Source organism: Chrysochloris asiatica, unplaced genomic scaffold (assembly GCF_000296735.1).
Source record: "Chrysochloris asiatica unplaced genomic scaffold, ChrAsi1.0 scaffold00098, whole genome shotgun sequence".
NCBI classification, from domain to species: Eukaryota; Metazoa; Chordata; class Mammalia; order Afrosoricida; family Chrysochloridae; genus Chrysochloris; species Chrysochloris asiatica.
Window position 1 is genome coordinate 244412 of NW_006408616.1, and position 14647 is coordinate 259058.

General features: G+C 37.0%; 1 protein-coding gene across 2 annotated transcripts in view; it reads right to left on the bottom strand.

Moving 5' to 3' along the window:
* Positions 1-14647, bottom strand: part of SLCO1A2 (solute carrier organic anion transporter family, member 1A2) — a 41668-nt gene that overhangs the window by 15394 nt on the left and 11627 nt on the right. For both annotated transcript variants that reach the window (XM_006866927.1, XM_006866926.1), the window contains 5 exons: positions 11907-12013; positions 7178-7324; positions 6472-6570; positions 5679-5900; positions 2007-2171 (listed from right to left, as the gene is read on the bottom strand). In XM_006866927.1, the coding sequence (XP_006866989.1) occupies positions 2007-2171; positions 5679-5900; positions 6472-6570; positions 7178-7324; positions 11907-11952 (679 nt within the window). In that variant the 5' untranslated portion in view covers positions 11953-12013. The remainder of the gene's footprint in view (positions 1-2006; positions 2172-5678; positions 5901-6471; positions 6571-7177; positions 7325-11906; positions 12014-14647) is intronic.

The following is a 14647-nucleotide window of genomic DNA, read 5'->3' on the forward strand; positions in this document are numbered from 1 at the left end:
AGGAATATAGCAGTATAATAGGAAACAGATACATAGTATCACCATATAGTCAGTGCTCAAGAAATGAGAATCACTGTGCAATCATATAAACTCAGCCAACTGTGATGCCTGATTTGCATATATGTTAATAACCACTATGGGCATATAAGTTATAGGGCTTTAACAATTTGTCTGGAACCACAGAATCAAAGTCATAGTCTGTAGTAGGAAGGGGTTTCAAAGTTGCTATGGGATGTTGATGTTGCATAATGTATACTAAGTTGATAGTTGTTGATGCATAGTCAGAAAACATGTCCAATTTATTTTTCTAGAAGTGGTGATGGATTGATCAGAGACTGATCAGACATATGCTCTTCTTAAATCCTTTATGTGAACCAGGGCCCATATTTGAAGTACATTGTGGTGACTTGCAGTCATGGAACATGGAATGCAAAAAATGTAACAGATCCGCATTATGTACATGTGTTATTTGCATGATAGGCATTGACAAAGAAAGGAGAAGGGAAGGATAAGAATCAGCAAGTACCACCTAGACTTCCGTTTCATCTAGCATGTAATTGAATTAGTCACTCACAGCAACAACCAGTTGACTACTATAAAGATTATAGTGTTAATTATTGTACTGACCCGTTTACTCTAGATCTATTTATTTTTTATCTGCTGGAGATCTTCTTTGTGTACTTTACATTGGTAGTGTTTCAAAAGCACATATAAATACGTTGGCACAGTACTGTTAGATGAAAGCCAACTTCTTGTTGCAGTGTTGTGGTAGCAGAAATAGTCAAGAAAACTTGGCCTCATAATAGCTAACAGCGGGAGCTTAAAATGAGTAGAGGGAGGCTATTATAGTTTGGAAGCATTGTTCTGGAACACAAATGTGTGACTTCTTCACAGATTCTCAAAGCTGAGAGTTATCTGAGTAAGCTTTTATGAAAACTACTGCTGTTGTGTATCTTATCAATGGTGTACAGGTTACACTGAAGACATTTAGCACTTTTATGAATGAAAAATCTGCTCATAATTATATTTTCAGTTATTTAGTTGAGGAAACAATTTTCTTCACCTTAAAATAGTTCCAGGTATGGATAGAAATTTGAACACATTTTTAGTTTTAAAAACCATTAATGTATACACTATTTTCCAGAAAACAAATTATTGTGTTCACAGTTTACCTTCCAGTTAACCTGCCCTTTGCCAATTGTCTATCCCTTCTATATAACATATATTCGGATTTTAGTTTTTTGGTGCTTTTTTTTTTTTCATTAATACGTGAAAGGGTTGGACAAATGCCCAAGCTTTCCTCATTGTCATTCAGCTAATAGAATATATTCCTGTCTTTTGGGGAACAAAAATTGTATGGAATGTGAATAAAAATATGCAAAACAAATAAACAAACAAAATACCCCATGAAAAAAATCCAAGTTGAGATAGTGTGGTCACAGGAAACACAGAATTTATGTGGCTGCAGAGACTTTTAAAACCACCAGGGGGATCAGGGAACTAAATAAGGAGGAAAGTAAGAATCCATGGATTTAAGCCAAAATAATATGCGTAGTGGTTACAAATCGGGCTGCGAACCTTAAGGTCAGCGGTTCGAAACTACCAGCTGCACCGCGGGAGAAAGATGAGGCTTTCTACTCCCGTAAAGATTTACACCCTCGGAAACCCTATACAGGGTCGCTATGGGTCGGAACCAACTCGATGGCACATAACAACAACAACAACAACAACAATTAACTCTTGAGAGTAAAGTGTGGAACACTAATGTAGTTAACTCAGCCTTCCTTATTTGAACAAGTAGAATGCCTCTCTAAAATTTTAATCTAATTTTTGCTCTCTCCAAAGAAGTTATTCCTAGCTTCTTTCCTTGACTTCACTGGAAACCAAAAGGGGAAAATATATCAGAGACAGAAATGTCCTAAGAGCCTTCAGTTTAAGATGGTCAGGTACTTATCATCCCACTAATTACTACATCATAGAAAAAGCAAGACTAATTATGTACTTACCTATCAGAAAAATAGCATCTGAAGCTGATTTTCCATATTGTTGTTCCAAATATTTAGGCATGAAGGACATCATATTAACAAATGCATTGAACTGTAGCACACTTATGAGTATGAAAAGCATGTAAACTGGATTGAATAAAAGACTTCTCATATATGGTAAAAAATCTGAAATGAATGAATAATCATATCTGTGAATTGTTTTTACCCCTTGGAAGCTGGTTACATTGTTTGGGCTGTGTCTGCACATCAGTAATGCAGTTAAACTAGAGATCAAAACACAATATTTTTATCTAAAATTGATTAGTTTTGTCTTGTTACTGTTGCTGTTAAGTACCGTTTAGTTGATTTCAACTCATAACGACCCTGAATAGGGTTTCCGGGGAGCGGTTGGTGAGTTTGAACGGCCGACGTACAGTTCAAACCGATCTTGCAGTCTAGCGCTTTATCCAGAGCCACAGGACTCCATACAGCAAAATTATAGAACACTCAAAATAATGGCTTTTTCCACACCATTTTCTTTTTATCTTTCTTCTTTCCCTTCTGGTGTGGTGCTGTAAGATCAGCACTGGATTGCGAACCACAAGGTCAGAAGTTCAAACACCAGCTGCTCCTCGGAAAGCTTATACAAGGTTGTTATGAGTAGAACCACTCGACGGCACTTAGTAATAACAAAACAACAACAATTAATATCTTATATTCTTCTAAAGATCATCTAGAATGAATACATATTCCCATATTGATCCTGTTTCATAAAGTTTGGGAAAAATCAATTTGATAAACAAGTTCATGCTGAAATATTGATATTAAGAGTCCTTAAACATTTAAAATGAACATACCTAGTATGTGAATCAAATTTTCTCAAATAACAGAAATTTTCTGCTTCCTCAGAACAATGGTTTTCTTGTATCTGCTATTGGTTCTTGGCTGGATATGTATTTGAACCATCTGTTTTTAAAACTAGCAACGTCTAGGTCCCATCCTTAGATATGGGTTCAATTGGTACATATGGAGGACCATGTTGTGCTTTTTATAAACGTTCATGCAGAGTGCAGACTATAAGCAAACTCAGAGTCAAATTTGTGGCAGATCTCAAGTAAACGTGCAAAGTCTCATTTAGATCAAATGCCCACTTCTTGTTTTCACTGTTCCTATCTTCATGCTGTCTCTCTGCATTCCTTATTTTGTACTATCCGGGTCTGCCTAATAAACTGTCTAAAATACTTTCAGGAACAAAGTGTCAATACATTAAAAACTGAAGGAAGATAAATCACAGCATAATACACATGAATGAATTTTAATAGTAAAATTCATATTTATGGATGAGGGACAGGCAGGTGAGATGTGATCACAATTATTTGGAGTTTTTCTTGTGGTTGTATGCCGTTGAGTCAGTTCTGATTCATACTGACCCTGTATAGGATTTCTGAGGAGCATCCAGTAGTCTTTTACAACCAGGAATCTTTTGAAATCACCTAAGTTCCTGCTGTAGTATTGTAGGATAAGCACTGAACTGGTAACCAAAAGATTGGTGGTTCAAACCCCTCAGTGCTCCTCAGAAACCTATGCTAAGCTGCTGCTTTAGGCCTGTATCCCTATATAGATTTCTAAGGCTGTAAATCTTTGTTGTTATTGTTGTTCAGTACATTCGAGTCAGTTCTGACTCGTAAAGACCCTATGTAGACTATCCAAGGAGTGGGTCCAACTGTTGACCTTTTAGTTAATAGTCCAACACATACCCACTGCACTATCAGGGCTCCACTGGAAACCGTATGTTGTTGTTATTAAGCACTGGCCAGCGCTTACCCTATACCACCACACCAGGACTCCTGGAAACCCTATTGGCGTTGTTAAGTGCCGTCCAGTTGGTTTGACTCATATCTACCCAGGGTAGAGTTTCCAAGGAGCAGCTGGGAGAATTGAACCACTAACCTTGTGGTTAGCAGTCCAGTGCTTATCCTACAATGCCACATCAGGATTCCTGGAAACCCTATATAAATTTACTGTTAATTAAACCAAACTTGACTTCTCTTAATAACAACAGAATTTGTTGACATCCTGTCCTATTAAGTGAGTCTCAGTAATTCAATTTATTCTCTAAATGTGGGTACTAAATTAAGCTCTTTCCTAGTTTGACAATTGAATTAGTCTTGCAAACCAAAAGTAATGTTGTATATGTTATATTCCTCTATCAGCCCATATCAATGCTGTTAAAAGATTGCTAATGTAAGCATGATGACTGAGAAGTTACAAAATCCTGAATTGGTTTCTAAGGATGTGAGAAAGATTAAATTGTTTAATTGAGGTTTAGGTGGTTTTTTCATGGTTAATAAACATCTGTCCAGATCAGTAATATAATTTATGGATAATGGTAGGAATAGTAACACCAAAAATAATGATAAAAATAGTAGCTGTGATAATGGTAACATATGGTAGGAATAGCAACAACAAAAGTAATACTAAGAATAGTAGTTGTAAAAATGCTAACATGTGTCAGAATCTCTTTAAACTTTTATATACAACAATCCTATAATAAGTACTATTATTGTCATCATTTTACAAATAAAAGGAAAGAGAGCCCTTTTCTACCACTTTAAAAATCACTCCTTAAAGAATGCCAGTGCTACACCAAACTAATTGTATCAAAGCCTTCCTGGGCATAGTACAGAAGCTCCCTGGTATCTATACCGTTAGTATTTTAGACCATATTTCCCAGGTGATTTCAATGCACTGCTTTGTATGAGGAACAGTGTTTAGGAATAATAAATACTGCCACTGCCTTTGTTTAGTTCTCCATAGAAATACCTTCTAGGCATTATACTTTTAGCTTTCATTGAGGATAAATACCAATAAAAAATTTTAAAACAATCTGTTATATGAAATGTGTCTCCAAATTTGCTAAAAAACAAAACAAAACAAAACACTACACAGTTCAAAATTACCTGTGTCGTATGTCCTGTCATTTCTTTCTTTTATAATCTGTTAGTTGGGGAACCGTTTTCTTAGTTCTTTTTTTTCCCTCTCACAAATATAAAGAATTATGTGACCTATCATGTTTTCTTTTGTGTGTTAAATCCCAGCAAACGCTCAGCGAAACTAACATTTGAGTTATAGAACTATGTGATCTTCCATGATTAATATATAGTTTTCTTCTTTTTGTTCTTATTTTGACTTTATAAACAGGTCTGTATTCTCTATAATATTTAAAATGCATGGGTCCAAAGAAATAAACATATAGTGAATGCATAGTTGATGTAGAAATCTGTATATAAACTTCAACTTCCCAAGTATATAACTTCCAAATTATATATCTTATTTCCAAGTAATGGACATTCAGCAAAAACAGAGGAAAAACACCAACTAGACGGATTGGCACAGTGTCAGCAGCAAGAGGCTCATGCTTAACAACAACTGTGAAGATAGCACAGGATTGGACAGTGTTTTGTTTTGTTGTAAACAGGGTTGATAGAGTCAGAACTGATTAAACAGTGTCTAACATTTCCAAGCACTAATAAGGGAGCAATCAGACTAATTTTAGAATCATTGAATATTTATGACACTATTATATCAAATTGTCATCATATACCATTGCATATTACAGTGTTAGACTAAAATACAGGCACATTTATATAAAACAAAAAGAAATTATTGAGTATTTAAAATTTTTATGTTTGCCTTTAGTGATTCCATCTTTTTCCTTCTTGACCTCATCTGTATGTTTCTCCTCCTTGTCAGTTTTAAGGACATCATCATTATCCATTTGTCCTTCCTTTGGAAGCGTTTTGGGCAAAAAGAAAAAAGGAATGGCAGTGAGCACATTCACTCCTGCACAAATCAAAAAGCCAAACCACCATGCACCAACCCAACGAGTATCAGTGGGAGTTATGGTCAAATCATCTGCAAAGAAATACACACATGTTTATTAGCATAGGTCATTATTTCCTATATGAATTACAGAAAATTGTTTAAAGTAGTGTTCTCAGGTGCTATTCAAGCATCAAATTTGTATATAATTTAAATATTCAGAAAACTTATCTTGTGGTAGAACAAGACCACCAAGTCTTGAAATAAATTAGTTATCCTATCATATAAGAAATTAATTTTTTTAAACAACTAGACATTAAATAACTAAAAGGTCTATTTCATGACCCACAAATGATGAATGGATTCATTAAAAGAAATTCAAATCAGTGTACTTAAATCATTTGAAAACAAAGGTTATGATGTCAGAAAAAGCACTGGATTTTGAGTCAGGAGGCCAACATTTTATTCTGTTTTCCTGCTACTGGTTTTAAGTATTTAAAAAGTAACTTCAACTCCTTAATTCCAGTTTGCTCACCACCACCACCACCATCTGTAAAGTGGAGAGAATCTAAGTGCCAAGTAAAGGTAATGATTAACTATGATCACATACCTGAAGACATTTTGTGTACTCTAGACACTGTGTAAATTGATTTTATTGAATTACCTGTGTTCACAGATCCAGTGTCAACATAAACATTTGCGCAAAATGATGCTAACAAAAGGCCAATCAAAGGACCAATAATTGCTCCTGTTTCTATAAACCCTAAAAATAGAAGAAAATAGAAACTTATAGTATAGTTATATACCTACATAAGAATTTTGGCCATGAAGATTCTAAAGACTGAATTTTTATTGTATATAGGGTAAAGATTAAGATTGAATTATTTTTGCCTTGAGTCATTTTATCTTAAATACTCAATTTATAATAAAATTACACTTGGTGTATGTATATACTTGAAGTTGTGTGTATTTCTTTAATTGTTTTTTTTTTTTTAAAAGCAGTGTCATATTTTAAAGCCACTTTCTGTGTCTTCAAATTTTCTGTTATGCTGAGTCTCAGGTAGAGATTTGTTAGAACAGCATAGGCTGTGATTATGCAATTGACAAAACCATGATACAGAGCCAGGATCATTTGTGCATTTCATAATTGTGCTTTCAATGGAATCCTTAATCAGTGCCATATGATGATGAATGCCTTATGTTACATTCCTCAGAAAAGCTCTATTCCCACATTTCCAACTTGAAACTTCTGACTATTTCTTCCCTATTATTCATACTTCTTATAGCTTTTATAATGGTTTCCTTGTGCATAAACTTCCCTGGAGAGTTGAAGTAGGGAAATGTAGCAGAAATTTTATTTTTAAACTTACCTATGTATAAAGGAGAATTTTCAGATTTGGCAAAATCTTCTATGTAGGAAATACCCAAAGGCATGATGGGAGTTTCACCAATTCCACGTATAACATTTCCTACTAGTACATACACCCACATTAATGATTTAACTTCCTTCACACATGCTTTATTTTAAAAGAAAGAAGAGAAAATGACGTTGCATTACTGTTTTTACAGTAAAGGATTACTCAGTCACTACCACTGAGTCAATTTCAATTCTTACTAACATCATCGTTCTCCTGCAGAGCAGCTGGTTGTTTTGAACCATCAACCTTGTAGTTAGCAGTCCAACACCAAACCCACAGCACCACCAGGTAACATGCTTAAGTACTCTGTCAGCAAATATAATAGCAACAGTCCTATGACCCATTCCTGGCATAGGGATCTAAATAATTTATCAGTACCATGGTCACTGAAGGATGACCTAAAACTTAAAATTCTGCTTTGTAAATATGTCACTATTCTTATGAGACTGTGGCTGACACCTGGTGAATTATTTATAATCCTATCCCAGGAATAGATAATTGGATATTGCATTTGTTAATGTGTTAGTTAAGGAGCTCTGGTAGCATGTTGTTGTTGTTGTTAAGTGCCATCGAGTCGGTTCCGACCAATAGCGACCCTGTACAGGGTTTCCGAGGGTGTAAATCTTTACGGGAGTAGAAAGCCTCATCTTTCTCCCGCGGAACGGCTGGTAGTTTCGAACTGCTGACCTTGCGGCTGGCAGCCCGATAGCATAGTGGTTACCAATTGGGTTGCCAACTTCAAGGTCAGCAGGTCGAAGCTACCAGCGGTTCTGCAGGAGAAAGATGAGACATTCTGTTCCCATAAAGATTTACAGCCTAGGAAACCCTGAACAGGGTCACTATGAGCCAGAACCGACTCTACAGTACTTAACAACAGCAATGTGTTAGTTACAGTTTTGTGTAAACTTGATATGACCACGATTCTCAGTGATTTGGCAGCTGAGTTGCAGTTATAAGGAGATCTATCTAATATGATGTAGTTAGCTCTATGATAGAAGTCTTGGTGTGGCACTGTGGGTTAATGCACTGAACTGCAAAGTTGGTCTGAACCGCAAGGTCGGTGGTTCAAGCTCACTAACTGCTCCTTGGAAACCTATACAGGGTCACCATGAGTCGGAACCAACTCAGTGGCACTTAACAACAACAACAATCTCTGTGATGAGGTCTGCTATGAGCAGCCAATCACTTGAAAGGAATTTTCCTTAGGGGTATGGCCTACTTCCAATATATATGGCATTCAGGCAAAGCTTGCTTGCTTTCTGCTGAGTCTGTATCTTACATCTAGTTCTGTCTTTGACCTCTGGTACTTTGGACTTGAGCCTGTGGCCTGCTCTATTAGCTGCTGATCCTGGGAGTCATCAGCAGCCTGCCTTCTTGCCTGCTGGACCTGCCAATCTTTGTTCATCTGACTCAGACTTGGGACTCTCCCACCTCTACAACTGTGTGAACCATATTCTTGATTTACATTTCTCTTTATTGGTTTTGTTCTCTAGAGAACCCAGCCCTAAAACAAGAGCAGCTGATGGGTTTGAACCACCAACCTTTTGGTTAGCAGTCCAATGTTTATCCTAGAGTGCCACACCAGGGCTCCACTTAGGTATTTACAAGTATGAATTGTGCACAAGTATAATTGTGCACATCAGGACTCCACTTAGGTATTTACAAGTATAAATTGTGCAATAACAATTAAATTGTTATTTCCCACTAGGCTGGGAAAAATGAATATACATATCTTGTCCCAATTCAGTGTTTAATGACATGATGTTGATGGAATAATGAGAGAAATTAGCTAACACTACAGCTTCTCACTGACCAGAGAGCCAGTTTACTATTAAATATTGAGGACAGATGGTTGTTATAAGTGCTACACTTCCTAGGCAATGTGGGGAGAGAACCAAGCAAGCAAGAAAATATCTTTTCTAAAAGCCCCAAACCAAACCCATTGCTACTGAGTCAATTCCACTATAAATCTTTAAAGGCTCCAACAGCCTCATCTTTCTCCTGCAGAGTAGATGGTGAGTGTGGACCACTGTTCTTACAGTTAGCAGCTCAATACCTAATCCACAGCACCCCCAGGGCTCCATAACTTTCCCAGAATTGGTACTATATTCAAAAGATTAAAATAAGAATCTCATTGAAATTGTTTAGGCTATCTACACCTCTAAAATCTTTTTGGGTGATGAAATATTTAATTGGTAATAATTCACATTTCATCTATAAGACTTATTGTATACTAAAATAATGAAATAAATCTTAACAAATAAGTCAATCCCAGTCCTTGGAGCAGCAGCTATTTCATAGAATAATTTAGATTACGTTAAAGGGAGTTAAATGGGATGAATGGGTAGATCTCTGCAGACTTAAGATCTACCTCTTTGTTATTTCTGTTGTAGGACAAAATAGCTCCCAAAGAAGGAAACTTTGATGTGATGTTTTGCAGGGAAGTGAATAACTTACTTTCACCTCCTTTAAACTGGCTGGGTACCCCCCACAGATGTGAGGATTCTCAGTAAAGCTGGCTCCAGGAACCTCTTAGGAGGTCTAATTCTCAGTCATTCCTAGTGCAAACAAAAATCATAGTCTCCACTTCTGAGTATTTACACTGTGTGTGTGTGTGTGTGTTTTTATAATGAGCAGAGTGATTTGGGTCTAAACACATTCTAGTCTACCCTGGTGGTGATTATGTGCCGTGGAGTCGGTTCCGACTCATAACTACCCTGTACAGGGTTTTTGAGGCTGTAAATCTTTACGGGAACAGAAAACCTCATCTTTCTCCTGCGGAACAGCTGGTAGTTTTGAACTGATGATCTTGCGGTTCGCAGCCCAATTTGTAACCACTACACTACCAGAGCTCCCTACGCTAGGGTAAAACTGAAAATATCAGATACACAAAAAGTCAAGGCACTTTTCTGGAAATGTACCAAGTTAGAAGATTTTGATTGATCAGTATAGAACAGACCAGCTGCAGGGTAATTCTTTGTCAAAAACCAGTTTAGGAGAAGAACTTAGGATACTGTTGACTTCATTTTTCACCTTTATTTTACCAGGTGGTTCTTTTGGTCTAGAGCTTATGAGACAATCCTTCTTAGGTTCCTTGAACCTATTCTGATTTTCTTGATTCCATGCTAGCAGTGAAATTTCCAGTTTAGCAGACCATTATAACTTCCACTGCTTTGAATCCAGCATAAAATATCCCCCAAAGGAGAAGTTCTCATCTATGTTAGTCAGCAGGGTCATCTCTAGACCCTGAAGATCTCACTAGAAGATTAAATAGGGCTCTTAGCACATTAACAAGGCAGCGACCAGGATGGTGGTGACCAGGCCTACAGGAAGTTAGAGGAAGTACAACTATTGTGTTGGACTGTAAAGTAGTATCTCGGGTAAAAACGTAGTTGTTGTTATGTGCCATGGAGTCAGTTCCGATTCATAGCAACCCTGTACAGGGTTTCCAAGGCTGTAAATCTTTACGGGAGCAGAAAGCCTCATCTTTCGCCCGTGGAACAGCTGGTAATTTTGAACTGCTGACCTTGTGGTTCGCAGTCTGATTCGTAACCACTACGCTACCAGAGCTCCTTGGTACAGAGGTAGAGTGAGGCAGAAAGAATCTAGGACAAGCCCTAGTTGTTGTTGGTGGTGGTGTCGTGCTGTCGAGACTATTCTAACTCATAGTGATCCTATAGAGGGTTTCTGAGGCTGTAAATCTTCACAGGAGCAGAAAGCCTCATCTTTCTCCTATGGAGTAACTGCAATATTCAAACTGCTGACCTTGCAGTTAGCAGCCCAGTTTAGAATCCATTATGCTACCAAGGGAGTCCTGGTGTGGTCCTGTGGGTTAATGTGCTGGACTGCAAAATTTCTTTGAACCGCAAGGTCGGTGGTTCAAGCTCACTAGCTGCTAATCGGAACCCCTATAAAGGGTTGCTATGAGTTGGATTGGACTCAATAGCACTTAACAACAATAACAAATGCTACCATGGCTCCTTAGCCTTAGTCGAGAGGAAAGAAAATGGAATAAATCAGGACCATAGCATATGAACTCCTGATGTGGCATTGTAGGATCAGCACTGGACTGCAAACCACAAGGTCAGCATTTGAAACCCACCAGACGCTCCTTGGAAACCCTATACAGGGTCGCTATGAGTCAGAAACAAGTCAACAGCACTTAACAACAACAACATAACATATGTACCTACTTTCCTTGCTATGCAAAATGATTGATCAAATACAAATCTTTTGAACTCTGTTTCTATCCCTATTTCCTATTCACAAAATGATGTTGTTTGGTGCCATCAAATTGATTCCAATTCACAGCCAGTCACCTCAGTATGGACTAAATGTTGGACATAAATCCATCCTTCTAGGCCATTTTCCCCCTGCAGCATTGCCTCTGCAATGACCCAATGGACATAGATGTCTTTGATTTATTTTTTCTATTACCATTTTATGGATTATAAAAGGCAGTCTTAATAAATACCTCAAAGATAAAAAGAATAAAATTCTGCATTATTAGTCATTCCTAGTCACTCTCATTCGCCTCCAAAATTCCTGAAAAGATAAAGTATTTATGTTCACTCATCTTACCCACTTAACAAAACCCAAGAAGTCATTCAAAGCTCCTCAGCAGAAAGTGTTCGGATACAAATTAACTGAACAAAAAGAAAGTCAATATGATATAGATAACCTGATGGTTCTTCTGTTGGTCTGAAAATCTGAGTTCCATTTTCCATACACAAGAAATTGTTTGAGGACAAATTGCCTGAAACTGAAACTGTAGACTCATATTCATATCTGTATGAACACAAGGAAAACATGTTTATGTTAAAGAGTGAAGGAAGACCATGTTCAGATTTTAACTGCTGCTTCACGTAAGACATAGCATCCAAATGTAGTAAAGAAGATGTATTTTCATCTTTGATACCATTTGTTGTTATTGTTTTGTGTGCGCATAGCCAACATAAATTATCCTCAAAAGGAACTTGTCAAGCTCTCTAAATGTTCAGTATGTTTACAGTTGGCTTTTACTTATTTCCTGGGGTAACCTTTTAAATTTCCTAATAGCATCCTTCTGTGCTTTTTCGATGATCATTTCCTAGAAATAATTCATGTGGGATAAAGAACAAACACAGGCAAATAATAGACTCAACAGAGTATAATTAAGCAGATAAAGACTTAGGGGAGCTCTGGTAGCGTATTGGTTACGAATCGGTTACGAATTGGGCTGCAAACCTCAAGGTCAGCAGTTTGAAACTACCAGCTGTTCCGTGGGAGAAAGATGAAGCTTTCTGCTGCCGTAAAGATTTACAGCCTCAGAAACCCTGTACAGGGTCGCTATGAGTCGGAACCAACTCCACGGCACATCACAACAACAAAGACTTAGGGAGGTGAAAAAAATGAAAACAAGTCTCCAACTTTGGATTCTCTGAGGTTTTCTTGTCAGAACCTTTCTGAGAATTCAAACAATAATTTCTTTATGTGTTCCTTGACTCCTAAAGAAAACAAAATATTTGCCTAACATTATGAGAGGTCTTAGAAGTATCTCAAATATCCTGACAGCACAATGTAATGACTATTTTTTCTCATAAGAACAAAATGATAAAGAGTCCATGACCATTTTACCTAAGCAAATTACCATAAGAGCTATATGTTCTTTTTTCAGAAGTAACTTGTATGTCACAGTAAGGGAAGAAAGCATGTCTAGCTGTCTCTCTTTTTCAGAAATTATGCTGAATTGCTTTATTTCTGTTAAATAAGATAAAGTCAAAAGAAAACATGTTCTTTTGAGTTTCAAATGAGCTTAAGACTATTACTGCTTAGCAGTCACCAACAGTCCTAAATTCTGTGTTATGGGACATAATAACAAGAAGTGGATTACATTCCCTTTAGAATAATTTCCAATCATGTCAGAATGTGTCTGTAAACTAAGGATGTAAACATGAGGCATGCCAGCTTCAAATAAAAGCAAAATATCGACAAGGAAGAAATGGAAATAGTTACTGAATGTTATTTGACATAGGTCTTAGATAAAATGTTATTGTTGTTGTTAAGTGCCACAGAGTCAGTTCCAACTCATAGCAACCCTGTATATGACTGCTAGGTTTGAACTTCTGACCTTGTGGTTAGTAATCAAATGCTTATCCTACAACACCACACCAGGACTCCTTAGATAGAATAGGAAAGAAATACAACTAGAAGACTCCTCAGAAAAAAGATGGTGTAGCTTCATCTTGTTTACTTTGGACTCATCACCCAGAAAGATCAGTCACTAGAAAGAACATCATGCTTGGTAGAGGGTTAGAGAGAAAAAGGAAAATCCTCTGTGAGACGAGTTAACATAAAAATTTCAACAATGAGTTCAGACATATCAAAGACCATGGAGATAGCACAGGACTGAATAACATTTCATTCTGTTACACATCTCATTTTTCTGATGGCAACTAACAACAGCAAAAGATACTATTTTCCTGGAGCCCTCTGATCCCTTCAGCAATCCCTAAGAAGATAAAATGTTTTTTCATTTAACTTTTCACCTAATAAAACCAAATAACTCATTCAAGTCTTTTCATTCCCAAAACACCACTAAAATGACAATAAATGGAAAAGATACGAATTCCACAAAAGAGAAAGAAGCGGAGATTTGATAACAAAAATTTAACTACATTTTGAAAACTGGATAGTAAATAAGTGATTCATCATTGAATTAGCAGGTCTGAGAAAGTGCAACCTAAGTACCTAGAGGGGATCAATTAAATGTATACCACATATTCCTAGAAAACTTCCGCAATTGGAATCACGAGATATTTCTAAAAATGGTAGTAGGAATCATCAAAAAACAGTTTTGGTTTAAAGTGTATATTTTGTTTGCTGTTGTTTAGTTCCATCAAGTCAGTTCCAACTTATAGCAACCCTATAAAGGATTTACAAGGAATGGCTGATGGGTTTCAACTGCTGAACTTGCAGTTTCGTCACCTTACCAGGACTCCAAATTGTGTGTAAAGAACACTTAAAAACCCAGAGATACTCTTCTCCATACCACTTGAAAGTGTCCATTAACCTTGGAGAATCAGAACAGGCACATCTGAGTATAGAGAGGCCGCTAAATACTGGAGGAATTAACTAAACACACAACAAAACTACACACTGTGTGAAAGTAAGATTTGTACCTACTACTGGATATTCTGTCTGTTCGTCAGACCATGGTGGCTTGCATGCATGTTGCTACATGCTGGAAGCTATGCCATTGATATTTCAAAAACCAGCAAGGTCACACATGGTGGACTGGTTTCACCTGGTGATCTGATTCAAATGAAGACAGACCAAACAGAAAGAGCTGGAGATATGGTTCTACTAGACAATAAAAGCTCAGTGGATCACAGCAGAATATATTCTGATATAGTGTTACAAGATGATTTCCCTAGAATGAAG